General features: G+C 42.8%; 2 protein-coding genes across 11 annotated transcripts in view; both read left to right on the plus strand.

The window, feature by feature from the left end:
- The window catches only part of GMEB1 (glucocorticoid modulatory element binding protein 1), a 36,291-nt gene extending 24,894 nt beyond the window's left edge, over positions 1 to 11,397 (plus strand). For all 9 annotated transcript variants that reach the window (XM_027059890.2, XM_053210094.1, XM_027059889.2 and 6 more), the window contains 3 exons: positions 1,282 to 1,419; positions 5,200 to 5,322; positions 8,380 to 11,397. In XM_027059890.2, the coding sequence (XP_026915691.1) occupies positions 1,282 to 1,419; positions 5,200 to 5,322; positions 8,380 to 9,080 (962 nt within the window). In that variant the 3' untranslated portion in view covers positions 9,081 to 11,397. The remainder of the gene's footprint in view (positions 1 to 1,281; positions 1,420 to 5,199; positions 5,323 to 8,379) is intronic.
- A 13,549-nt stretch (positions 11,398 to 24,946) lies between these two features.
- The window catches only part of YTHDF2 (YTH N6-methyladenosine RNA binding protein F2), a 33,566-nt gene continuing 32,224 nt past the window's right edge, over positions 24,947 to 26,288 (plus strand). The window contains exons 1-2 of one of the 2 annotated variants that reach the window (XM_027059887.2): positions 24,947 to 25,302; positions 25,810 to 25,834. In XM_027059887.2, the coding sequence (XP_026915688.1) occupies positions 25,276 to 25,302; positions 25,810 to 25,834 (52 nt within the window). In that variant the 5' untranslated portion in view covers positions 24,947 to 25,275. The remainder of the gene's footprint in view (positions 25,303 to 25,809; positions 25,835 to 26,288) is intronic. The other variant, XM_027059886.2, reaches the window with a different exon arrangement.

Genomic DNA, 26,288 nt, shown 5'->3' on the forward strand with positions numbered 1-26,288 from the left:
ACTACGAGGCTGAGATATCTTGCAGGGTTTTGTAAAAGCCCCTTCTCACCATTATGATTATGGACACAGAAGGCCTCTTAATTACTTTTGCTGGTTTTTCTCATGCATATTAATACTAATTATAGCTGCAAACATTGTATTTTAATGCATGCAACAACAGCCCTGCACAGTCACATTTTACATAGGAAGAAATTGAGATTCAGAAGGGTTCAGCAGCTTGCCTAAGACCTGTCACACCAGCAGTAGTGTCAGAGCTGAATTCAGCTGTTTGACTCTGTAGTCCAATGATTTTCATCCTGTCAGCCTCCAACTTTGGAACATTTCTTAGATAAACCAAGTAGCAAGATGTTAGAAGAAAAAATTAGGTAGCAGGTGGTATAGAGGATGATGATTAATGATGACTCACTTACAGGGGACCAGGAGATGTTTCACATCATCCTCCATTCGTTAATTCACTTAAACAGTATTTATTGCTGCCTGTTTTCAGTTGACACTGTTGCCAACATAGATGAAAAGGCATAGCCTCTGCCCTCAGGGAGCTTATAATCCCCCCTATTCAGCTGTCTCATTTTATTTTTGCAAGTATAGTACTAGAGGGAGTATAGTTGACCTTTGAGCAACGTGGCAGTTAGGGGCACCAACCCCCTGTGCAGTTGAAAATCTGTGCGTAAATTTTGACCCCTCCCCCGAAAACTTTACAAGCCTTACTGAAAACATAGTCAATTAGCATATGTTATATGTATTATATACAATAGTCTTACAATAAAGTAAGATAGAGAAAAGAAAATGTTATTAAGAAAATCATAAGAAAAATAAATTTACATCACTTGTACTGTATTGTTAAAAATAATCCGTATATGAGTGAACGCTCACAGTTCAAACCGACTTGTACAAGGCTTAACTGTATATCTTTAATTTAATATCTTTATTGTTTAACTTTTAAGATATTAAAGACTATTTAATTTTAAATTATTTAAGTAAATAATATTTAATATGTGTTTAATGTAATATCTTTATTAGAGGAAGATACCTGCCCCCTATAGCCAGAGCCATGACAAATTGAGACAATTATCTCAAGTCCCTATGTTGCCAAAGAGGCCACATAACTGGGTGCCAACTCAAGGAGGCAGCCGGTACCCTAAAAGCTTCTTCCCTTTTCCGAGAAATGGCCCAACAAGAAATTATTTCAAATTGAAGTAATTTCGAGTTTAACTTGAAGACATGTGCCTAGGTGTATGTAGCATCCCTTGTTTACCCTCTGTCTTATCCCTCTTGTGTCAGAGGACACTTTGATGTTCTGGAAAGGAATAGCTGATGTAGGACTGATGGAAGAGGTTGTCTGCAATATACAGAAGGAAATAGAGGAGCTACTCAGGGGAGTTCAGCAGCGGCTCATTCAGGCTCCCTTCCAGGTAACAGGTAAGTACACCAATTCTAGCAGTAGTGATCATTTTATTGAATGTTAACAAGTGTAGACAGATCTTGTTAGCCTCATGAAAACACTGGCATATAGGCATTATGATCCTAATTTTACAGATTAGGAAACTAAGGCTCATAAAGGTTGTTTGTCCATAGTTCATAATGAGGTTTTGAACTCAAGTCTGGTCATGCTTTTTCCATAGGTAATTTTTGCCTTTATAAATGGTGCCAGAAAGCATGCTATTACATATATATACATATACATATATATATATATATATATATATATATATATATATATATACACACACACACATATATGTATATATATGGAGAGAGAGAGAGAGAGAGAGGGAGAGTGTGAGTCAGTCTAAAAATTGGGAAAAATCTATCTGGTTTTAGACAAGTCTCCTCTTCTATTAGTTTAAGGTTTCCAGAACTATTGTGTTCACTTAATAGCTGTTTCTGAATACCCATAGGGTTCTTGCTGCTGTGCATAATGTAAAAGGATGTTCTAATCATCTGATACAAAAGGGTCATGATGATGGGGCACCTGGCTGGCTCAGTCAGTGGAGCATGTGACTCTTAATCTCGGGGTCTTGGGTTTGAGCCCTACATTGGGGGTAGAGTTTACTTAAAAGAGAGGGGGGTCATAATGATATCTCTTAACCTTGTGTGTCAGTGAGATCTTAAAGTTGTTAGTTGTGTCTTATTATTATCTTATTGTGTCTTTATAATTCATACATTATATAAATACACTTAAACTTTACAGTAAAACTTTATGTGCTTGGAGTGTAAAAAAAAAAAGGCAAGTAATATAGAAAGCAGGGATGACTCTTTTAGATAGGGTGGTCAAGGAAGGTCTCATGTGACGAGCTGGGAGAAGGAACATTCTAGGCAGAAGGAACAAAGACTTCGAAGTTGCAATAGGCCTGATACGTTTAAAGCATTATAGAAGCTCTGATTCCACCACAGTGGAATAAGATACAAAAGTGATAGGTGATGAGGCTGGAGAGGAATAGGGAGCAAAGTTTAGATAAGCTTTGTTAGAACTTTGGTTTTATTTTAAGGTGATGCTAAGCCATCATACTGATTTTGAGCAGGAGAGTGATGTAATAAGATTTATATTCTTAAATTTTTATTAGTATTTTTTAATGTTTATTTAATTATTTTGAGAGAGAGGGAGAGAGAATGGGAGCAGGGGAGGGACAGAGAGAGGAAGAGAGAGAGACCCAAGTAGGCTCCACAATGTCAGCACAGAGCTCTACCCAGGACTGGATTCCACAAACTGTGAGATAACGTAAGTTGAGATCAAAAGCTGGACACTTAACCGACTGAGCCACCCAGGCGCCCCTATTTTTTATTTTTTAAGTAGGCTTCATGCCCAGCACAGAGCCCAACATGAGGCTTGACTCACAACCTTGAGATCAAGACCTGAAGTAAGATCAAGAGTCACACACTTGGGGCACCTTGGTGGCTCAGTCGGTTAAGCATCCGAGTTTGGCTCAGGTCATGATCTCACGCTTTGTGGGTTGAAGCCCCGTGTTGCGCTCTGCGCTGACAGCTCGGAGCCTGGAGCCTGCTTTGGATTCTGTGTCTCCCTCGCTTTGTGCCCCTCCCCTGCTCACACTCTGCCTTTCTCTGTCTCTCTCTCTCTCAAAAATAAATAAACGTTAAAAAAAAAAAGAAAAAGTCACACACTTAACTGACTGAGCCACCCAGGTGCACCAGATTTATTTATTTATTTACATACATAAATTTACAAATATACAATTTACAAATATAAATTTTTTTAATGTTTATTTTTGAGAGAGAGAGAGAGTGTGTGTGCAAGCAGGGGAGGGGCAAAAAGAGGGAGACACAGAATCTGAAGCAGGCTCCAGGCTTTGAGCTGTCAGCCCAGAGCTTGATGCAGAGCTTGAACCTACAAACTGTGAGGTCATGACCTGAGCTGAAGACAGATGCTTAACTGCCTGAGCCACCCGGGTGCCCCTCTTTATAATTTTTTATATATTTATATATTTTAGATTTTTAAAAGATCACTTTGGTTGCTATATGGAGAACAGACTGTATGGAGCAAGAAATCATTTGGGAGACTTCTGAAGGAATTGATCCAGACAAGAGATTATGGTGGCATGGATTAGGGTGAATAGTGGTAGATCTGGCAAGAAGTAATCATATTGGGGATATATTTTGAATGTGGAACTGACAGGTCTTGCTGATGGATTGGATATAGGGTAAAAGAGAAAGAAAGAAATCCAGGAGGACTCATACATTTTTGGCCTGAGCCATGAATGATGATACCATTTCCTGAGATGAAGATCAGTGGAAGAGGACATCAGGTTTTTGTTTTTGTTTTTAAATGTTTATTTTGAGAGAGAGAGAGTGAGAGCAAGCGAGTGTGGGGGAGGGACAGAGAGAGAAGGGGACAGAGTCTGTGGCAGGCTCCAGGCTCTGAGCTGTCAGCACAGAGCCTGATACGGGGCTTGAACTCACGAACTGTGAGATTATGACCTGAGTTGAAGTCAGATGCTTAACCAACTGAGTCACTCAGGCACCCCTGCTTTTTTTTTTTTTTTTTTTTTTTTTTTTTCAGTTAGGCTCCATGCCCATTGTGGGGTTTGAGCTCGTGACCCTAAGATCGGGAGTTACATTCTTTTCCAACTGAGCCAGCCGGGTGCCCCTCAAAATTAGTTTGTTTGTTTTTAAAACTTTTTAAGTTTATTTATTTTGAGAGAGACAGAAAGACGGGCAGTGAGAGAGGGAGAGAAAGAATCCCAAGCAGGCTCTGCACTGTCAGTGTGGTACCCAACGCAGGGCTTGATCCCACGAACTGTGAGATGATGTCCTGAACTGAAATCAAGAGTCGGACACTTAACCAACTGAGCCACCCAGGTGCCCCTCAAAATTAGTTTTGAGTTGAGACATCTGGCTGGCTCAGTCAGAGCATGTGACTTGTGATCTCAGGGTCATGAGTTCAAGCCCCATGTTAAGCATAGAACTTACTTAAAAAAAAAAGAAAGAAAAAAATGAATTTTGACTTGCTAAATGCTTATGAGGCCTTCAAATGGAGATGTCACTGAGCTAGATGGAATTATGAATCTGGTATGCAGGAAAGAAGTCAGGGCTGGAGACCTGCATGTGGGAGTTCTCAGCATGCATGTGTTATTTAAAAGCATGGAACTGGATGAGATGACTGTGGAAAAGAGTTGTAGGTGGAGAAGTGATCTGAGTTAAGGAAGTAATGACCACAACTAATGACAACTCTTTCAAGAAGTTTTGTATAAAAAGGAACAGAGATAATACTATGAATAACCTTGCATACTAGTTCCCATTCCACACTTAAAATATGGTATTTCTAATCTTCGTATCTGTCTTGCCAAGTAAGTATTATTAATCCCCTTTGTTTCCGATGAGAAAACTAAGGACTGAAATGACTTATCCAGGTTCATACAGATAGGAAGAAATTGTAAACCCAAGATTCAAACTTAGTTCTATCTAGCACAGTCACCGTGTTTTCTAAACCAAAAGTCATAACTTACAGCCAGATACAGGATTTTTTTCTTATTTTTGTATTTATTTATATGGAAATATGTATAAATTTGTAACAATTAAATCAAAGTTAATTATACATGTGATAAATCTTGGCTAATTTTTTTTAGAAATGCAATTAGAATAGTCCCATCATTTCTGGGTTGTTTCATATTTATAAGCAGAACAACAGAAAGCTGGGGGAACACTTGTGTTTTAACTTGACAGGCATGTCTTTGTTTTACATAGATGCTGCTGTTCTCAACAATGTAGCACATACATTTGGCCTGATGGACACAGTAAAGAAGGTTTTGGACAACAGGAGGAACCAAGTAGAGCAGGGAGAAGAGCAGTTTCTCTACACTCTGACAGGTGTGTATAACTTCTGTCTCTTCTTAGATGATATTATACTAATATCCTTGAATCTTGCCATTTGTTTTTGGACTGCTGTTGGGACTGGCTTCTTTTCTTTCTTCCTCCTTCTGTATCTTTTGGAGGATTAAGATGTCTGCTCAATTGCTCCATTAATCCAATAACATTAGTGGCAGAAGAAACAAATTGGCCTTTGTCTTTGTTACATTATTGATACTGCATCTTTTGATAAATATAAATTTAGCACCTTCTCCATTATTTGCAGTAATCAGAACTTATGAACACATAAATAACTTAACTCTTTTTATCAAGTAATTAATTTGTGCTAGTGCCAGACTAGGTTTTAGAAATATCATGTTGACTGAGACAGCCCCACTCTCCACATGGTCTTTAAGTAATTCAAGGAATTATCAGTAGTAACTGAGGCATATAGTGGGTATGGTAGAAGAAGAAAGGGAGCTGTCACTTATACCTGGAGAGAATTAAGAAAAGGTTTTGGGGAGGTAAGGCAGGTGAAAAATATAAAACAAGTCAGAGGTATGGATTATCACCCTTTGAATGATGTAAGATATATTACAGTCATGAAGCCAAAAGGCAAAAGATTATTCAGCAAGAGAACAATTTATGTTGTCTTAAATTTATTTTTATATTATAAAATATACATTAAATATTTTAAAGTTCATTTATTTTGAGAGAGGGAGAGAGAGAACGAGCGTGTGCGTGCGCATGCGTAGGGAAGGGGCAGCGAAGGAGGGGTGGAGAGAGAGAATCCCAAGCAGGCTCCACAGGCTTAGTGTGGAGCTAGATGTGGGGCTTGAACCCATGAACCATGAGATCATCACCTAATCCGAAATCAAGATTTGGACGCTTAATGGACTGAGCCACCCAGGTGCCTCTTTTTTATGCTCTTTTAAACCACTTCCCAGGATTGGGGCGCCTGTGTGGCTTGGTTAAGCGACTGACTTTGACTCAGGTCATGATCTCATGGTTCATGGGTTCCAGCTCTGTGCTGGCAGCCTGGAGCCTGGAACCTGCTTTGGATTCTGTGTCTCCCTTTCTCTCTGCCCCTCCCCCACCTCTCAAAAATGAATAAACATAAAAAAAATTTTTTTAGGGGCACCTGGGTGGCTCAGTCGGTTAAGCTTCCGACTTCGGCTCAGGTCATGATCTCACGGTTCTTGGGTTCGAGCCCCATGTCGGGCTCTGTGCTGACAGTTCAGAGCCTGGAGCCTGCTTCATATTCTGTGTCTCCCTGTCTGTCTGCCCCTCCCCCTGCTCACACTCTGTCTCTCTCTCTCTCAAAAATAAATAAACATTAAAAAAATTAAAAAAAAATTTTTTTTAACTACTTCCCAGGACTAAGCTTCAGGTTAAATGGTATTAACTCTCTCTCTCTCTCAAAAATAAATAAACATTAAAAAAAAAGTTAAAAAAAAATCGGGCACCTGGGTGGGTCAGTCAGCTAAGTGTCCAACTTGGGCTCAGGTCATGATCTCATGGTCTGTGAGTTTGAGCCCCGTGTCGGGCTCTGTGCTGACAGCTCAGAGCCTGGAGCCTGCTTCGGAGTCTGTATTTCCCTCTCTCTCTGCCCCTCCCCCACTCGTGCCCTGTCTCTCTCTCTCTCAAAAATAAACATTAAAAAAATTTTTTTAAATGGTATTAAAATTTTTTTTATGCATTTTTGTGACCTGTTGCCAAATTTCCAAGATTATACCAACTTATGTCACCATTTTGAGCACACAAACATTGGATGCTGTTACTTAAAATATTCTCTGATTTAACTTTTTAAAAAATTATAGATGTAGTTGTTATCTTCTTGAGGTTCACATTTCTTTGCTTACTACTGACAATGGAAAAAATGCAGTATTTTGTAACTTATAAGGCAGTATTTAAAATTTTTTGAATGTTCTTGATTCCTACTTACTCCTTTTATTCCAAGCAAGGAATTAACTTGCTCTTGGTGTTCCAAAGGGAACAAAGTGCCCTACAGTTGTAACTGATTATTTGTTGAATGCTTCTCAGGTACTAAGCAATAGAGGAAGTTCTGGTATAGAACCAGACTCACCAGTGGTCACCAGGTTGGATTGTACATTGGGAGAGGGATAATGATAGACATATTGTGGTGGGAAATCACACCCACCACTTCTGTGGTTGGTCATCAGAAGACTTTTGCCTTGGCCCAAGTTCTGAGACCTTAAGTCACTTTACCCCTATGGATCCCTGTTAAAATTAATGTGTTAAAGGGGTGCCTGGTTGGCTCAGTTGATTAAGTGTCCAACTTAAGCTCAGGTCATGATTTCATGGCTCATGAGTTCAAGCCCTGTATTGGACTCACTGCTGTCAGCACAGAGCCCATTTCTGATCCTCTGTCCCTGTCTCTCTCTGTGCCCCATCGCCCGCTTTCTCTCTCTCTCTCTCTCTCTCTCTCTCTCTCAAATAAACATTAAAAAAATAAACTCTAAGACCTCTTTTAGTTCTGTAATTCCTAGAGACTTCTGTAACTTTCTGTATACTTCTCTGGGTGCTAATGGTAGACTAAGACCATTGGTAGACTAAGATTACCAGAAAGATGATCCTGTCTTGAAAAACAGTTTAGGAATCATTTGTTTTGTTTTGTTTTGTTTTGTTTTGTTTTTTGGGTGGGGGGGAGCAGCCATTGTAGCTCCTCTGTAGGCCCATGTTAGTTCCAAAGGGATTGTGCAGATACTCCTTATTTTCACCTGTAGACCCAAGGTGGGTATCTATAAGCTGTAAAATCAACTGGAGGCTTGTTTTGCATTTTGGTGACAGGTGACAAAATGCCACAGGTGCTTCTAGGGTTGAGCTATAGTAGGATCACAGCCCGAGAAAGATTCTGAATCGTTGCCCTGCCTATAATCAAGCAATGAAATGCAATGGCTGCAAGGATTTTTTAAATCATCCAGTTTGGTTTCTTCTTTTGAGAACAATGAAGCTACACAGTGGCAAAACCAGAACAAGACCTCAGGTTTCCTGACTCCGTTTACTCTCTCCAAGACTATACTTCTCTCCATACAAAGTCTGTCTTTTTTTCCACAGAGTTGGAACGCCAGTTGGAAGAGCAGAAGAAGCAAGCTCAGGATCACAGGCTGAAATCCCAGACCGTTCAAAATGTGGTACTGATGCCTGTGAGCACTCCTAAGCCTCCAAAAAGGCCCCGGCTCCAGCGGCCAGCTTCGACCACAGTCCTGAGCCCTTCTCCTCCGGTCCAGCAGCCTCAGTTCACAGTCATCTCACCCATCACCATCACCCCAGTGGGCCAGTCATTTTCCATGGGCAATATTCCAGTGGCCACCCTCAGCCAGGGCTCCAGTCCTGTGACTGTTCACACACTGCCTTCTGGCCCTCAGCTCTTCCGCTATGCCACAGTGGTCTCCTCTGCCAAGAGCAGCTCACCAGACACAGTGACCATCCATCCTTCATCTAGCTTAGCACTGCTAAGCTCCACTGCCATGCAGGATGGGAGTACCCTGGGCAACATGACCACCATGGTGAGCCCCGTGGAGCTGGTGGCCATGGAGTCCGGCTTGACCTCGGCAATCCAGGCTGTTGAAAGCACCTCGGAAGATGGGCAGACCATCATTGAGATTGACCCAGCCCCAGACCCAGAGGCTGAGGATACTGAGGGCAAAGCAGTTATTTTGGAGACAGAGCTGAGGACTGAGGAGAAAGTTGTGGCTGAGATGGAAGACCACCAGCATCAAGTCCACAATGTGGAGATTGTGGTCTTAGAGGATTAACTGGGGATCTCAGGGCCAGGAGATATGCTTTGGTTTGGAATTTTAATTATTTGTTTATTTTTATCATTGTCCCACTCATTTCCACATAGGATCCTTTTTTTAAAACAAAATCTCATTGTTCTAACTGAAAATGTTGGGTCCCTCCCTCCCCCTCATTGAAAAACGGACAAAAACAAGCTGTCCTTCCGGAAGTTGAGAGTAGGTCACTCAATGTCTAAATCCTTTTACGCAAAGAAAGTTAGTTCTTTTAGGGGAGGCATCAAGACAACCAGAAACCCTGTCCGGAAAGCCCTTTCCAGGCTAGTCTGTCTGTGTACACGTGCGGTTTTATTTTTGTAAAGATGCATTGGCCAAACTCTGGGACGCAGATCTGACACTGGAAGGCAACCCACCTGCACGTGGATGCAGAGGATACTTTATTTTGTATCCTGGAAAGGGCCCTCAGAGGCTAGTGCAAAACTCTGAAACAACAGCAAGTTGAACTGTGCTGGGAGGGGAAGGTGGCATACCAGCAGCAGCTTGAAAAGGGAAGTGCTTTGGTCAGGATGGGGCAAGGAAATTATCTTACTTCCAGAAGTGCAACTGATGCCTTTTGATATCTCTAAGGGGTTACTACCATGGGTGCCATTTTGAGGAGAGGCCAGTAATAAGTGGAAGGGTACATCTCCGTGGAGCAAGTGGCATCAGGGGCCTGGGGCCTGTGACTTTGCAGAAATAGAAATCTGGGTTTCAAGCTCACTTTCCCCTCCTTCCCCAATTTTGTCAAAGCACTTAACCCCCCTAAACTAGGATCAATCCATTCATTTGCAAACTATGTGATGTGGTGTAAATTTCTCTGGTTCCTGGACTGTGGCTGTCATGGAGGTGGGGCTCCAAGGCCATAGTTTTTATTGCATGACTCCGGGTGCAGGGTAGTTCCTCATCCAGACCAGCTGCCCTTTTTGGTGGGGCCCTTTTTTGGCTTTGGAACCAAAAGCAGCCACTCATTTGGTGCTTCCTCTTGTTCTCCCTTCCATCCCTCAACTGTTAATGGCATCTGTCTCCTGGATCCCACGCTCTTCAGCTTTTTGGCTGATTTGGAGAACAGTGACAGGTGTCTGCCTGCCTTCATCCTCCTTTAGATTCATTTATACCACAGATGTTTCTGTGAGATATTGAGCTCTTAAAAAAAAAAACAAAAAACAAAAAAAAAAAAACACCTTAGGCTTGGCAGAGAAGACTCAACAGCCCCAGCCTATCCTGAGGCAACAAGTAGATGTCTCCTCCTGAGCGAGCTGGACTCCCTGGGAAAGAAGCATTGTCTGCAACATTATATTATAGGAAATGTACCAGGAATGTCAATAATAATATCTTTGGGGGGTGTTGTTATTATTATTTTTTTTTTATGTTGTTTGTATGTTTAGAGCTGGGCCATTTTCTGTGCTGTGATTCCTGCTCTTTGACCATTTTCAGTGTTTGGGGCAAGAGTGGACCCTGGTTTTTATTTCTTTGATTGCATTGTTTACTGCACTAGATAAAATATAGGGAAACTGCAGACAATTTAAAGGAAAAAGAGGTCAAAAAGAAAGCACACACCTTAGGAGTGGGAGGTTTTTTTGTTTTTGTTTTTGTTTTTTTAATTAAAAGCAAAACTTTGGCTTATAGTTTCCTTTTTTTTTTTTTTTTTTTAAGAGGGCACCCACTTGAAGCCATGTTTCTTCCAACAGATGTTGGAAACCTTGTTGTCAAGCAAGTGAAGACTGCATTCTGCCGTCTTTCAGGTGGCTTTAATAGCTAAAGAAGCCCTCTAACTTGGGAGGGCAATCTTAAAAGCCTTAAGGGTGAGATTTCTTAACCCCATATAATTGTGGCTTTCAGCTTTAAAATTGTCTGGGGTTTTACTTTTCTCTTCAAAATGTTCAATAGATGTAGCAATCAGCTTAGAACAAACCTTTGGCCCTTTAGTGAGGGAAGTGGCTTTTATTATTGCTTCTTTAGGTTTTCTGATGGTACATAAACAAAACCAAAATTTCAGTTTAAGCCTAAAACTGCTACTTGACCCTAGGAAGGCACATGTCACCCCTATCGTTTTTTAGGGACACTTTTCTCTTTCCCAGAGATGCAAGGTCTGATTCAGGACAGAGGGGGAGCCCTGGAGAACACCCACACACTAGCTCAGGTTCCTTTCTTTCTTCTGTCAGCTGTTGTTGGTAGTGTTTTAAAGCAGTGTGAGCATCATGCTTCCAAAGTCAAGAGATCTTTTCCTCCTAAAGACAGAGCCTGTTTACTTGCACTATCTGAATATTCCGGCTGGTGGAAATACACAAGCTTTGTTGTTTTCCTGGTCTTCCAATAGCCTGTCATTATTGCTAGCTGCTGTGGCACCTGTTGTGTGGGGGTTTCCTCAGAGCCCTGGTCTAAATGATCTCAGACAGCGTGAGAAATATGCAAGCCATTGGTATGTGCACAAGCAGTTGCAATGAATCATTCCTCAGGCTGACTTGGCAGTAGCCATCTATATTTCTGTTCATTCATTAAATAAACATTTATAAGTACCATCTACGTGCCAGGCTTTGTGCTAGGCACTGGCAGTACAGAGATGAAGACAGAGTTCCTGCACTCAAGGACTTCATACTTCGGAGGTTGTCTGGAGTTAAGAACTATATTTCAATTTAATTGGTTTCTTTTGTAATCCTATGTATTTTATTCCATGCACTGAAAAACATTGTTCTGCAAATTAGCCCATAGGTTTCGACAGACTACGAGAGGCACAACAAAGTTAAGCCTTTTCTAGTGAGCTACTGAAACATCATCATATTGGGGTAAGTGCAGCGATAGAGCTACTGGCTGGGAGCTGAGAAGAAAGGATCAGGGACCTGACCCAGCTTAGGGATAGGGGTCAGCAAATATGGGAGTACTTCCTGGAGAAGGTGTATACCTAAACTAATTTAGCAGAGACCATTTTTGGCTAGGTGTTTTTTTTCTTTTTTTGTACTCTATTTCAAGTAGTTGGTCTTATTTATACAAGAGGGGGAAAAATCCTTAGTCTTCTGCTGCCTCTGCCTCCAGAGCTAGGCAGAATCAGCAGCATGGGCTGTCTCCTGAGAGCATCCCACTGGGAAAAGCCAAGTCATGCGTCAGCTTCTCAGAATTTCCATCAGAGGAATCCAGTGCCGGACTGGAGGTTAGCTGGTAGAAGGTGAATGTCCCAAACCTTCCTGCCATGTGGTTTCCACAAAGGCCTTGGAGTCAACTGTACAACGGTCATACCTTAGTTATGTCCCTCCCTCATTCTTCTCCTTTCAATTGCTAGGCTCCTTCCCTATTCCCACCCCCAAAACAAAACAACTCCCAGTTATTCTGAAGTAAAAAAAATGGACAATATACTTGAATAATCAAGATTCAAAGCCACTTCACATGAAGTTTCTTGCACGCTTCTGTCCACATTAGGGAAGGAAGACTAATGTTAATACAATTATCTTGGAAATTGATACTCAGTTCAGGTGGTCTGCCACTGTGGTGGTGGCATTTTATCCCATTTCATGAAAGGCCTATGGTAAGTCTGTGTGGTGGGAAATACTAGTATTGGTAACATCTGATTATAAAGATAGTATAATCAAGCATGAGGTGCAGAATTACCAGTTCACTGAATTATAACTGGTCCAGGTTTTAGCACTATTAAGGAGGTGGAAAGGATAAAGAAAAGGCTGAATTCTGAAAATAGGCATGAGGTTGTGATTCACTTTGGGCAATACTCCTGAGGAAATAGTCCTCTGTGAGAAGAAATTCGGATGCTAGGCTAGCCTGCATTTTCAGACAATTTCCCTAGTATAGTTGATTACGGATTCCCTCACCCCTAGGATACCTCTTGGGGAAATTCTTACCTAGTTTGTAATGTATTACAATAACAACGAAGGTGGTTACCCGAGATAATCAATTCTGCTAGATTTGGACTCTTTGCCCCTGGCATTTCTCTTCAGCAGCCCTAATTGAGACCTTTCTAGGATTCCCTCCCAATCCCGGAACAATTTTCTTAGTCCTGATGTATACAATTTAACTTCCTCTAGAAGGTTCTATTTTCCTCTAACTTCCATTCCCATACTACTACTTCCCTGGCCCTTGCTTTTGGGAGCCAAAGGTGATTTAGTTCCTAAATTCTGCCATGTCAGTAATTCAACTTGAGACCATCGTTTTTGTCAAGGTACCTCCAAGAGCCAAACCTCAGTATACACCAATCATAGTCTGGGTCTTCTCTACTTAAAACAGCTTCCCTGACTCAATCAGCCACCTGAATTGAAGCACCTTTGGGATGTTCTTATGCAGTGGCTATAGGTAAGTTCTCCAGAACACATAGATTCTAAAACCTGTGTTTATTTTTTTTTAAGGTTTTATTTCTTAGTAATCTCTATACCCAACGTGGGTCTTGAACCCACAACCTCAACATCAGGAGTCACATGCTCCACCCACTCAGCCAGCCAGGTGCCCCTAAAACCTATCTTTTATACCCAATTGATTCTGTATCTATGGCTCATGGTCCAGGCTAAGACATGCCTGTTTCCTGGATAGATTATTACAGCCAAGTATGATTCCTACTGCCTCTTCACAACTACTTGAAATTTCTGTTATGTTTTACGAGCCTCTCAGCCTAAAAGTAGACTACAGCCTGCTTTGAAATTGCCTCTGGGTTCTCCTCTTGCATCTGTGGTTTCCAATTCTGTATTCTTTACTGATAGTTATGGCTTATAATATGGTATATATGGATTTATTTTTCTAGTTTTGAGAACAAAAATGAACAATAGTATTGAATCACATCTAAGGATAAACATGAAGCTGGGTAATGACCCAGAGGAAAGACAAATTCCTTAACGGGCTTTGTAGGAGCTTCTAAAGAAAGCATACAGAGAGGGTTACTTGCATTTTGAAGTATAAGTTTGTTTTTTAAAAATTTTCTCTGCTGTTTTCTTTAAAGAAATCTATGTATTATAGAGCAGACTGGAAGCCCAGAGCCCTGATTCAGCCTGAGACTTTGTTTGGTCCACATTTTTGTTTTAACTTTTTGTGAAATATAAATGCATATAGGAAAGTGCACAAATGACTGTACAATTTGAAACGGTTAAACTACACACACCCATGAAATCAGCTACTAAATCAAGAAGGAAAAAAAAAAAGAAGTTACCAGCATCTTACCCAGCCAGGATAACCAACATCTAGCTCTCAACACCATAGCTCAGTTTTACCTGTTTTTGAATTGTTTTGTGACTGGTGTTTTCTCACTCAGCATGATGTTGTAAGATTCACCCTTGATGTTGTGTGAAGTTGTAATTGGTTCCTTCTCACTGCTCTGTAGAAACTAACTGTGCCATAGCTGATCCATTCTAATGATGGGTGCTTGGGTAGTTTCCAGTTTGGGGGTATTATAGATAATGCCTCTGAACATTCTTGTACATGAGTTTTGATGAACATATATATGCATTTATGCCTACATAGTCTTTCAAACATTAGGCCAGTTCACATGTAAAATTCAAAATTCAAGATACACCTCTTTAAAAAACAAAAACAAAAAATATAATAATAAAAAAAAAAACCCAGAAGAACTGACAACACTGGGTCCATATTTCCTCACAGCAACACTTGACTGGAACTGATTCCTGTCTCTGGTGGGGCATGGTTTCTTCACCATGTGACCCTGTTCCTATTATGGACCTAGACTTTCTTATTTGGTAGCCTGTTTTTTTGATTCAGTAATCTCTTAGGACACTCTTCCCCCAGATAATTGCAAAGCTTATTTCCTCACTTCCTTTAAGTCTCTGGTCACATGTTACCTTATCAGAGAGGACTTCCTTGACCACCCACCCTATTAAAAAATGGCAACTTCCCCTGCACTATGCTTTCTAGTTTTCTTTACCCTATTTTATTTTCCTCCATTTTACTTATCTGACATACTTTTTTTTTTTTCCCCTCCCCAAACTAGAATGGAAGCTCCGTGAGAGCAGGGGATCTTTCCGGTCTCTTACTCACTGCTGTTTCTACAGTCCCTGGAACAGTGCCTGGCATGTGGTAGAAGCTGAATAGATATTTGATGCATGAATACTAAATAGCCAATACTCATTGAAGGGGAACTATGTACCAAGCATTGTTCTAAGCACTTTACATTTGTTAACCCATTTGGTCCTCACAACAATCCTATGTGGTAGATAACATTATTTACTTCATTTTACAATGAAGAAACATATTTACATTCTACTCTAAACAATAGATACATTGGAAGCATTGTAACTCATGAAATTTATTAAACAGAGTCTTTAAATGTCCTACAGAACTTAATACCTAAAAGGAGCCCTTCAATGAATCATTTTATAATAATGGTGTTTTATTTGAAGACATGTTTAGTTACTACCGAAGTTAAAATTTTCAGTTGTAGGACTGAGTCTTGATCAGGCTGCAGCTTGGCTAGGATTGCAGAGATCTGGGGCAGTGGTAGCTGATAAGATTTTGTGATCTGTGCTAGGCAGCAAGTCCCCTGTGCCGTCTCTCCAGAGTTCCAGGGAGGAAGTACTGGTGGGAGGGAAAGTTCACTTAATGAAGGATTTTAGAACCCAGATCATCTGTCAGTCACAGGAAGTACTGACTTATCACATTTACATTTCTATGTATCTGTGTAATCTCTATGCCCAATATGGGGCTCAAACTCATGACCTGAAGATGTAGTTGCACACTCTATTGACTGAGCCAACCAGGTGCCTCTGACTTATCACTTTGTTAATGGCCCTGTTTGAGATGTTGCCGGTGTCAGGGTCCCTGCTTAGAACTCCTTTCTTTCTTTGTTAAGGTCCTCCTCTGTGGAGCCCAACCCCTTGTGCCAGTTGTTACATAGGATCCCTACTCCATAGAACATCGATAGCACTGTAAAGCCTTTGCTAACTGAGCAAAAAGCAAATATTCCCTTGGTCCAGGAACAAAATGGAACTTTTATGCCATAGAAATGCTAGGTTCACACTGCTTTTGACTGAGACAGTCCGGTTAGCCTTTCTGAGCAAACTGGACTCATATTCTTGCCTTGTTTAAATTCTCTGTAGTTCTCGCCCAAGGACCAAGGAAGGATTTATCTGTGAAACATTGTCACAAATAGTTCAGACACTGTCATTGGTTTAATTATTTTTTCTTGGCACAAACTTAAAATTGAACCAGCCCTCCCTGGCTTCATTTCCCCTTGGCATTATCTCCAGAAATCTCATTTGCCCTCCATTTTTCTCTCTGATTATCAGATTGAGACTGTAGCTGTTCCCTGGTACACTGCTACTCAGACTTTTAGGTCTTATGTATCAATAAAAGAGGGGAAAAATGGGGCGCCTGGATGGCTCAGTTGGCTAAGCGACTAACTCTTGATTTCTGCTCAGGTCATGATCTCACGGTCATAAGATCAAGCTCTGCATTGGGCTCTTTGCTGAGAGCGGAGCCTGCTTTGGATTCTCTCTCTCTCTCTCTCTCTCAAAATAAACTTAAAAAGAGAGAGAGAAAAAAGTCTTAGGAACCAACCTGGAGTTCATGACATTACATTTTACCAAATAAAGATTTTTTTTTTTAATTTTTTTAATGTTTTATTTTTGACAGAGAGAGAGAGACAGAGCATGAGCAGGGGAGGGTCAGAGAGAGAGGGAGACACAGAATCCGAAGCAGGCTCCAGGCTCTGAGCCGTCAGCACAGAGCCCGATGCGGGGCTCGAACTCACAGATTGCGAGATCATGACCTGAGCCGAAGTCGGACACTCAACTGACTGAGCCACTCAGGCGCCCCTAAAAAATTTTTTTTAAGTTTATTTATTTATTTTGAGAGAGAGAGAGAGAGAGAGAGTGAGCAGGGGAGGGGAAGAGGGAGGAGAATGAGAATCCCAAGCAGGCTCTGCACCCTCAGCACAGAGTCTGATGTGGGGCTTAAACTCACAAACCCTGAGATCGTGACCTGAGCCTATATCAAAAGTCAGATGTTTAACCAACCAAGCCACCCAGGAGCCCCTTTAAAAAATCCTTATTTTAGGGATTTAATAAAATAAAAAAACTTAAAAAAATATATCCTTTCTGTTTCCACATTTTATTTTTTATTAAAAAAATTTTTTTAATGTTTATTTTTCAAAGAGAGAGACACACATACAGAGTATGAGCAGGGGAGGGGCAGAAAGAGAGGGAGACACAGAATCTGAAGCAGGCTCCAGACCCCATGCTGTCCGCACAGGGCCCATTGCAGGGCTCGAAATCGCAAATAGTGAGATCGTGACCTGAGCTGAAGTCTGACACTTAACTGGATGAGCCACCCAGGTGCCCCTTATTTTATTTTTTAATACATGCTTTTTTTTTAATTTTAAAAAATATTTTTATTTGTTTTTTGAGGGGAGGGAGGACCAGAGAGAGGGAGGCAGAGGATCCAAAGCAGGTTCTGCACCGATAGCAGAGAGCCCCATGCAGGGATCAGACTCATGAACCATGAGATCATGACCTAAACTGATGTCAGATGCTTAACCCATTGAGCCACCCAAGCGCTCCTTGTCTCCACATTTTATTTTTTATTTTTTTTTAATGTTGTTATTTTTATTTTTGAGACAGAGCATGAGCAGGGGAGGGGCAGGGAGAGAGAGGGAGACACAGAATCTGAAGCAGGCTCCAGGCTCTGAGCTGTCAGCACAGAGCACGATGTGGGGCTCGAACCCACAGAATGTGAGATCGTGACCTGTGAGATCACGAGCTAAAGTCGGACGCTTAACTGACTGAGCCACCCAGGTGCCCCCCTCCCCCCGCCGAACATTTCAAAAGGTATACTGACTCAGCATAATTCAACTTAGAATTACAGAAAGAAAGAAAGAAAGAAAGAAAGAAAGAAAGAAAGAAAGAAAGAAAGAAAGAAAGAAAGAAAGAAAGAAAGAAAGAAAGAAAGAAAAAGAAAGAAAGAAAGAAAAAGAGAAGAAGGAAGGAAGGAAGGGAGGGAGGGAGGGAGGAAGGGAAAGAAAGAAAGAAAGAAAGAAAGAAAGAAAGAAAGAAAGAAAGAAAGAAAGAAAGAAAGAAAGAAAGAAAAAGAAAGGTTAATGGCCAACTCTTATTGGCATAATTTGAAAAGAAAGGGCATTTTTACATCAAAAAGAGAAATAATCTCAGAATAAGGAACAGTCCTCTGCATTGAATACATTTAGCTTTATGAAAAACTCATCACATGATCATTACTTTTCTTCCTGGAGGACTGGTGAAAATTTCCTCTAGACTCTGAATTGAATTTTCAAGGCGTTTTTACTGCTGGCTCTTTCTTGGTGCTTGTTCTTTTCTGTCCTTGATGTCTCTAACAGCTTCCTTTGGATATACACAGCTGTGAATAGTGTCCGAAGGCCACCTGGCCCAGCTGCAGGTCTTTTCTTCCTTTAGCCACGTTCTCACATTGCTCTTTCCATGCTTCCAGCCAGCCAGTCATAACACACACCTGCACATAACAAAGCCAATCATCCACTTACCTTGGGATTTCCAAAGTGCCTTTCTTTTAACATTCAATTGAGCTAGTTAAGTCTGTACATTTAACTTATTTTTAAAGTTTATTTATTAGTATTTTTTTTTAGTAATCTCTACACCCAATGTGGGGCTCAAACTCACAACCCAGAGATCAAGAGTCATATGCTCTTCTGACTGAGCCAGCCAGGCACCCCTGCACATTTCACTTTTTAACATATGTTGGTCCCACCAGACTTTTATTGATAAAATGGGGATTGACATTACTAGGGAGAATTTTGAAAATAACAAATTAATTCAACAAATATTTACTTAGCTTTGGAATATAAAGATCAATAATAACAATACTCCTTGTCCTATAAGAAGTCATAGGTTTATTGAAGAAACAATATGTAAGCTAGGAGTTGGTTCTCTTAACCTGGGGTCCATGGGATAGATGGCTTGGGGATGGGACTGCTTAATGAGATTGTTGGCAAAAATTTGGGTGCATGTACTTTTTCCTAAGGAGAAAATTCATTATTCCCATTAGAGTCTCAACTGAATCCAAGACTTCCAAAAGAAAAATAAATTTTGAAGTACGCAGTTTTAATACACTAAAATGTTACAGTAAGGAAATATGACTAATTTTTTTTAATTTTTTTTAACGTTTATTTATTTTTGAGACAGAGAGACAGAGCATGAACAGGGGAGGGGCAAAGAGAGAGGGAGACACAGAATCCGAAACAGGCTCCAGGCTCTGAGCTGTCAGCACAGAGCCCGACGCGGGGCTCGAACTCACGGACCATGAGATCGTGACCTGAGCCGAAGTCGGCCGCTTAACCAACTGAGTCACCCAGGCGCCCCGAAATATGACTAATATTATGGGTGAACAAAGAATAGAGCACGCTTCTCCTTGGGGGAAGAAATAAGGCATCATTTGATGAGGGTCTTGAAAGACAGAAGCTGGGTAGGGGAGATGACAAGGGTATTTGAGGCAGAAAAAACTGCATGTGCAGAATTGTGGGTTCCAGGGAAAAAAAAAAGTCTATTTGAGAAAAAGTTCAGTGTGGCTGGGGCATAAGTACACAGTGAGAAATACACAGAGCCAGAGAGCAGCAAGCTTTGTACACGTTGAGTAGACTATAGAAAACCAGCAGAAATCTTCAAAAATAAGCTCTTACACTGTCAGTTGTGTGTAAACATTTCTCTATTCCTGCCTTACTAAGGGGGTGACTTGGGCAGTGAGGTCTACTGCTCCTGAAGGCTAGAAAGTTTTGAGAACTAGAGCTCTAGGACCCAGCCCCAGCCCATGGCAAAATTCTGGAGTATGTACAATCTGTCCTCTTTTTCACTTTTTTTTCTGTCTTATCCCCACTCCTCATTTCAAATATGAGGAAGGATTGCTTAGGTTTCTACCTTCTAGACATCTAAAGTGGTGGAACCAGAAGGGACCTTAGAATTTATTTTGATCCAACTTCCTTATTTTATAGCCTTGGAAGTAGATTCCAAGTGAGGGAATGATTTACTCTCCTCGTCTCCCCTTCTGTCTCTGTGGTAGGGTACTGGGCCATTTGCTATTCTCTCTCTCTCTTCTGAGGAAATTGCATGGATTCCTTTGACTTCCACTAACATCTCTACACCAAAGATTCCAAGATTTGTATTCCCAGCTATGTTTCTCTATGTCCTCTGCCCTTTGTTTACAGAACATCTCTATCTGATGTTTTATGTTCTCCTGAAAACTATGTCCAAAGATAAACTTATGATCTTTCTCCACTCCCACAAATGTCCCCACATTAAAAAATGCCACCTCTGGGTGCCTGGGTGGCTTAGTCGGTTAAGCATCTGACTCTTGATTTCAGCTTGGGTCATGATCTCATGGTTCGTAGGATCAAACCCCGAGTTGGGCTCTGCACTGACTGCACATGGAGCCTGCTTGAGATTCTCACCCTCTCTCTCTGCCCCTCCCCTGCTCACACACACACTCTCTCTGTCAAAATAAATAAATAGGCTTAAAAAATGCCACCTCATCCATCCAACTACTCAAATAAAATCAGGTATCATCTTTGATAACTCCTTCACCTTTAGTGCCCTTCCCCCAGTCTAATCCATCACCAAGACCTCTCATTTTACCTCCTAAAATGTTCATTTAGTCCATTTCTGTCTTCATTGCCACTATGTTAGACCATTATCTTTTGCCCAGACTTACTACAATCTTCTTCTAACTCCTAATTTACTCTCTTCTCCCTAGGTTTATTTTCCACACTGCAACCAGAAGGAACTTCTTAAAACACAAAACTCACACTGATCATTATTTGCAGCTAATGACTAAAGTCCCTGTTTTTCTCCTTTCTCCAGTCTCATCTGGTGCCTCCCTCGCTCTCGTTATGTGCCAGGCATGCTGGCCTTCTTTCAGTTCCTCACCAGTGCTAAGCTCCTTCCCCACATAGGGCCTTTGCACATACTGTTCCCAACTTCCCTTCCCTCCTTGTGTGGTCAATTTCTGGTCACCCTTCAGGTTTTAGCTGAAGCTTATGAGCTCAGGGAAAAGTTCCTTAGCTCCTTGACTAGGCTAGATCCATCTGTGCCTTCTCATTGCACTTTGCACAACTGTAACTGAATAACTATTTGCTCCCTGTCATCTCCCCTGACGTATAAGCTCCAGAGGTAAGTGAACTCTTAAGACTCTCTCTCCAGCACATTGTCTGGACCTCAATAAATACTTGCTAGAAGAGGGATTGAGGGGCGCCTGGGTGGCTCAGTCAGTTAAGCATCCAACTCTTTAAAAAAAATTTTTTTTTACATTTATTTATTTTTGATAGAGAGAGACAGAGCACAAGTGAGGGAGGGGCAGAGAGAGAAGGAGACACAGAATCCGAAGCAGGCTCCAGGCTCTGAGCCGTCAGCACAGAGTCTGACACGGGGCTCACACTCATAAACTGCGAGATCATGACCTAAGCCGAAGTCGGACCGACTTAACCAACTGAGTCGGACCGGCTTAACCGACTGAAACACCCAGGTGCCCCAAGCATCCAACTCTTGATTTCAGCTCATTGTTTGTTAGATTGAGTCCTGCGCTGGGCTCTGTGCAGGGCAGGGAGCCTGCTTAAGATTCTCTCTCTCCCTCTCCCCCTGCCCCTCCACCCAATGGCAGAACTGGAATTAGAACCTAAATCCATTTCCAGTACAGTATTCTTTTCTCAAACCATGAAGGGTCTGTCCCTGTAAGATGATACCCCACTCTCCAGACTTCCTCTTCCTTTCCCAGTGATTAAATTATCCCTCTTCTGTTCAGGGGCCAGTTATAGCCAATTTGGTGAACTAATCCAGGTTTAGAGTTTACCTTTCTTTCAAGGATATTTGCATTTTAACTGGGAAATCCTGGAGGACAGAAAATAACCCCAAAGGAACTACAGAAGTCCCCTTTTATCCACAGGGGATATGTTCCAAGACCTCCCTATGGGTGTCTGAAACTGCAGATAGTATTGAACCCTATATATACTGTTTTTTTTTCTATATATACATACCTATGATAAAGTTTAATTTACAAATTAGGCACAAGAGATTAACGATAATAATAAAACAATTGTAACAATATACTGTAATAAAAGTTATGTGGATGTGGTCTCTTAAGAATATCTTATTGTAGCTGGAGGTGCCTAGGTGGCTCAGTCAGTTAAGTGTCTGACTCTGGATTTTGCCTCAGGTCATGATCTCATGGTTTGCGAGATCAAGCCCTGTGGCAGGCTCTGTGCTGAGAGTGCAAACCCTGCTTGGGATTCTCTTTTCCTCTCTCTCCACCCCTCCCCCACTCAAAACGAGTAACTAAACACTTAAAAAACAAAAACCAAAAAATATCTTATTGTAGCTTTTTGCATTCGTGCTTGTGGCAGTGGCAGCAAGGGTGCCCTTGACATGTATAACAATGCTGGCAAGTTCATGGACCTGTATGTGCAGCAGAAATGCTCTGCCAGCAACCACATCATCAGTGCCAAGGACCACAGGTCCATCCAGATGAACATAGCCAAGACTGACAAGGTGACAGGTAAGTTCAATGGTGTGTTTATTTTTTTTAAGTTTATTTATTTAGTTTGAGAGAGAGAGCGTGCACGAGTGCAAGCAGGGGTGGGGAAGAGAGTGGGGGGGGGGGAGAGAATCCCAAGCAGACTCTGCATTGTCAGCACAGAGACTGAAGTGGGGCTCGATCCCCCGTACTGTGAAATCATGACCTGAGCTGAGGTCGAGTTGGATGCTTAACTGAGCCACACAGGCATCCCCTCAATGGTCCGTTTGAAACCTTTGCTATCTGTGGGGCCATTTGCAGGATGGGTGAGTCAGATGACTCCATCCTCTGACTGGCCAAGATCCACAGCATCATTTCAAAGAATTTCTGACTGGAGAGGATGAAGGACGTGGGATATTTGTCATAAATAAGTAGCACCTCCCTCCCCCCCCCACCATTCTTATTACAATATACTCACGCTTCTTGTGATGATGTGAGATGATAAAATGCCTTCATGATGAGATGATGTGAGGTAAAAGATGTAGGCATTGTGACCTAGCATTAGCCTATTATTGATCTTCTGACACATGTCAAAAGAATCATCTGGTCTGGACCACAGTGGACCGTGGGTAACTGAAACCGTGGAAAGTGAAACCTCAGATAAGGGAGAACTACTGTAAGAAAAATTTCAGGCACCACAAAAGTCATTGGAAGGAGGGAATTTTCACTATTATCCCTTAATCGGATTATAGGAAAGGAATCTTCAATGTACCAGATTTGCTTCTGTGTGTGTGTGTGTGTGTGTGTGTGTGTGTGTGTTTTAAACACACACAACAAACCTGTTAGGTAGATGTTATTATCCCCTTTATCAAATGAGGGAATCTCTGAAAGTTCTAGTAATTTACCTAATATTGCAAATCTGGTGATGAAGCCTCCCCTTCCCAGGACGTGACTTTTGGTCAATCCTCTATTGATCATATCGTGCTGCTTTCAAGTATAGGCAACTGCTTACAATTTATACAAAAGTCTGGGCTATGAGGTTAACTGGCTGACTATCTTAAAAAAGAAAAAAAAAAGGATTACTAGGTTTCTCTTATTTCCTTGGTGGGATCTATGCTCTGAGACTTGACATTTTATGGTTTCTGTCAGAAGTCCATCACATATTGATGCCTGGCCTTATTCATTCCAACCATAAATGTGATGATGTGCAGAAAAAATGCTTTGAGCACTTTGAGCAAAATTATAATGCAAAATCCAAGGTGCTGTGTTATCATTTATTTTACTACTGAGTCCACCAAAGCCTCCTATTTCCAGAGAGTGGATGGTATCAAGTTGACACGGAATAGTGCATTATTTATCTGTTTACTACTATTTGCAATAACAAAAGCTATTAGGAGATGGGTGCCCTAGGATCAAATATCCCTACATGAATTAGGTTTGCTGCTGATTAAAAATGTCTTTGCCCATATTTTGGATCTCCTCTGGATTATGATTCCTGAAAACAGGATTTCTTTTGAGGGTGGAAGTACACTATTGTGTTTCTCTTAGTGTCAGATACACATGATTATTTAATAGCTTTGTGACCTTGGGCACATTACTTAACCTCTCTGTTTCTCCAGTTGTAAAACAGACTGACAACTATTTTGAAGCTGCTGCTAGCTTTTAAATGTTTTAAAGAACCTATCAACAATACCTAACCTACAGCAGGTATTCAGTTAGAATTAATCTCCCTCCTTTCCCAGAGTAAGGACATTCTCTCTTGGAAGTCCATAGTTTTATAGATTCTCTGGACTTGTTGAACATACATGGAAAATTTTGTGTAGATGAGTGAGGTCTGCTTTTCCTGAAAATAAAGCCACTCTTTAACAGAGTATCCTGGCGGGCCAATGACTTCCCTAAAAAAGAGCTAGATGATCTAGCAATGTAGATGATCTCTGCAATGCCAAATATCCTTTGCAGGGGACCAGATTTTTTTTGTGGATGTTTTAGTCTTTGGGCACTCTTTTTGAAGTCCAACAGAGGAGGATAATCAGGTCCCTGGTGGTAGTGGTGGCGGCGTGTCTTTCTCTGGGCAGGGCCCCCATTAAGTTTCCCTGGGGGCTGTGACCCCTCGCAGGGTTCCCTCCCACATGGGGGTGGGGTGCTATTTGCAGCTGGGAGGCTGGTTTATTTTGAGGTCTCTGGCGCTCCGGGGGTCGCTTTTTGAGAAAACAGGCTTTTGTGGGTTTTCTCAAGCTAAAAACTACTCTATCCAGGTGTTAGTCAAAACCTCGCGGCACGACCCTGGCCGCCCCCACCTTCCTACAAGGCCCCAATCCTGAGGCGGTGGGGGCGGGGAGGCCGCACTCGCCGCTTCCGCTCCTCCAGACCACCAGGGGGCGCTGCACCCCCGCCTCTTCCTTCCCGGGGTGCTTCGCGCCGGGCCCCTTCCGCGTGGGTGAGTGAATGTGAGAGTCAGCGTCGCGCCGCGCGCGCCGTTCGCCTCCGCCGCTCGGCGCTCTTATTTCGGCTGCGAGGGGCGGGCGCGCGCGTAAAGGCATAGAGACGGGCGTTGAGTTCTCGGGCTAGAGCGTCGCCGAGTCGGAGCCGGAGCCCGAGCCGCGCGCTGTGTCTCCGCTGCGTCCGCCGAGGCCCCCGAGTGTCAGGGACAAAAGCCGCCGCCGCGCCGCCTGCTCCCGCCGCCAGGGCTCATCCGCCGCCGCCGCCGCCCTGACGAGAGTCCACAGCTGTCGCCACCCGTGAGGATCCGAGAGCCATGTCGGCCAGCAGCCTCTTGGAGCAGGTACAGGCCCGGCCCGCATGCCTCGGCCATTGTGTGAGGCGAGAGGTAGTCCGACTAGGCCCGGGCCCGCCGCCCCCGGTCGGGCCGAGCAGAGGCGGCGCCTCCCGCGGGCCGGGTTTCGGGCCTCTCAGGCCGGCCGCACCCAGCGCCTCGCCCTCAGCCCGTACTCCCCGCTTCTCCCGCTTCTCCCTGGGCCTCGGAGCCCACCGGCCGCGCCGCCTTCCCTCTTCTCAGCAGGCCTCTTTTCTTCCTTGTTTCCTTCCCCTTCCTTGAAGCCCTAGTCTGCTCGCGTTGTTTCTGGCGCGTCCCCCGCTTTCTCTCAGCGGGCCCCGCCGGCCTGCGCTTTTCCCCGCCTCCCATTTTCAGCCTCCCCCTCACCACCATTCTTGACGCCTCCCCTCAGGCCTGCTCCTTTATTCCCTTCTCGGGCCCGGCTTTAATTTGTCTTTTCTTTTCCATTTCTTCCTCGGACGACTTGCTGCTCGGCGACGTTTCCTTCGCCCGCAGAGACCAAAAGGTCAAGGAAACAAAGGTGAGCCCAGCTCTGCCGGTAGCCCTGGGCTGGGGGGTGGGGGTGGGGGGGGTGGGGGGTGGGGGTAGGGGGTGGGGGGGGACGCTGGGCAGTGGGGGCGGGGTCTCCGGGAGGCGCCCCAGGGAGAGGACCTTTCGGCAGCCGCTTAGTTCGCAGGTGCCTCACACTTAAGTATTTGACCCTTTCGGTGTGTTCTTGCAGCTGGCGAACAGCTTCTCAGTGAACAAGGAGTAATTCATTAAGGGTGGGGGTGGATTCGGTTTTGAAATGTCCCAGGTCCTTAGTTTCCTGTAGGTCTTAGAAGGCCTTTGTTTTTCATCCTCGTGGATCACACTCTGGAAGTACTCACATGTGGTGGGGGAGGGGAAGCGGGAGGGAATTGAAATCTAGAGGAGCCAATAAAATGACCTTTTTAGATCAACTTGCTCTGGGTGGAGGGAGACATTTTCATTGA

The sequence above is a fragment of the Acinonyx jubatus genome, chromosome C1, assembly GCF_027475565.1.
Source record: "Acinonyx jubatus isolate Ajub_Pintada_27869175 chromosome C1, VMU_Ajub_asm_v1.0, whole genome shotgun sequence".
NCBI classification, from domain to species: Eukaryota; Metazoa; Chordata; class Mammalia; order Carnivora; family Felidae; genus Acinonyx; species Acinonyx jubatus.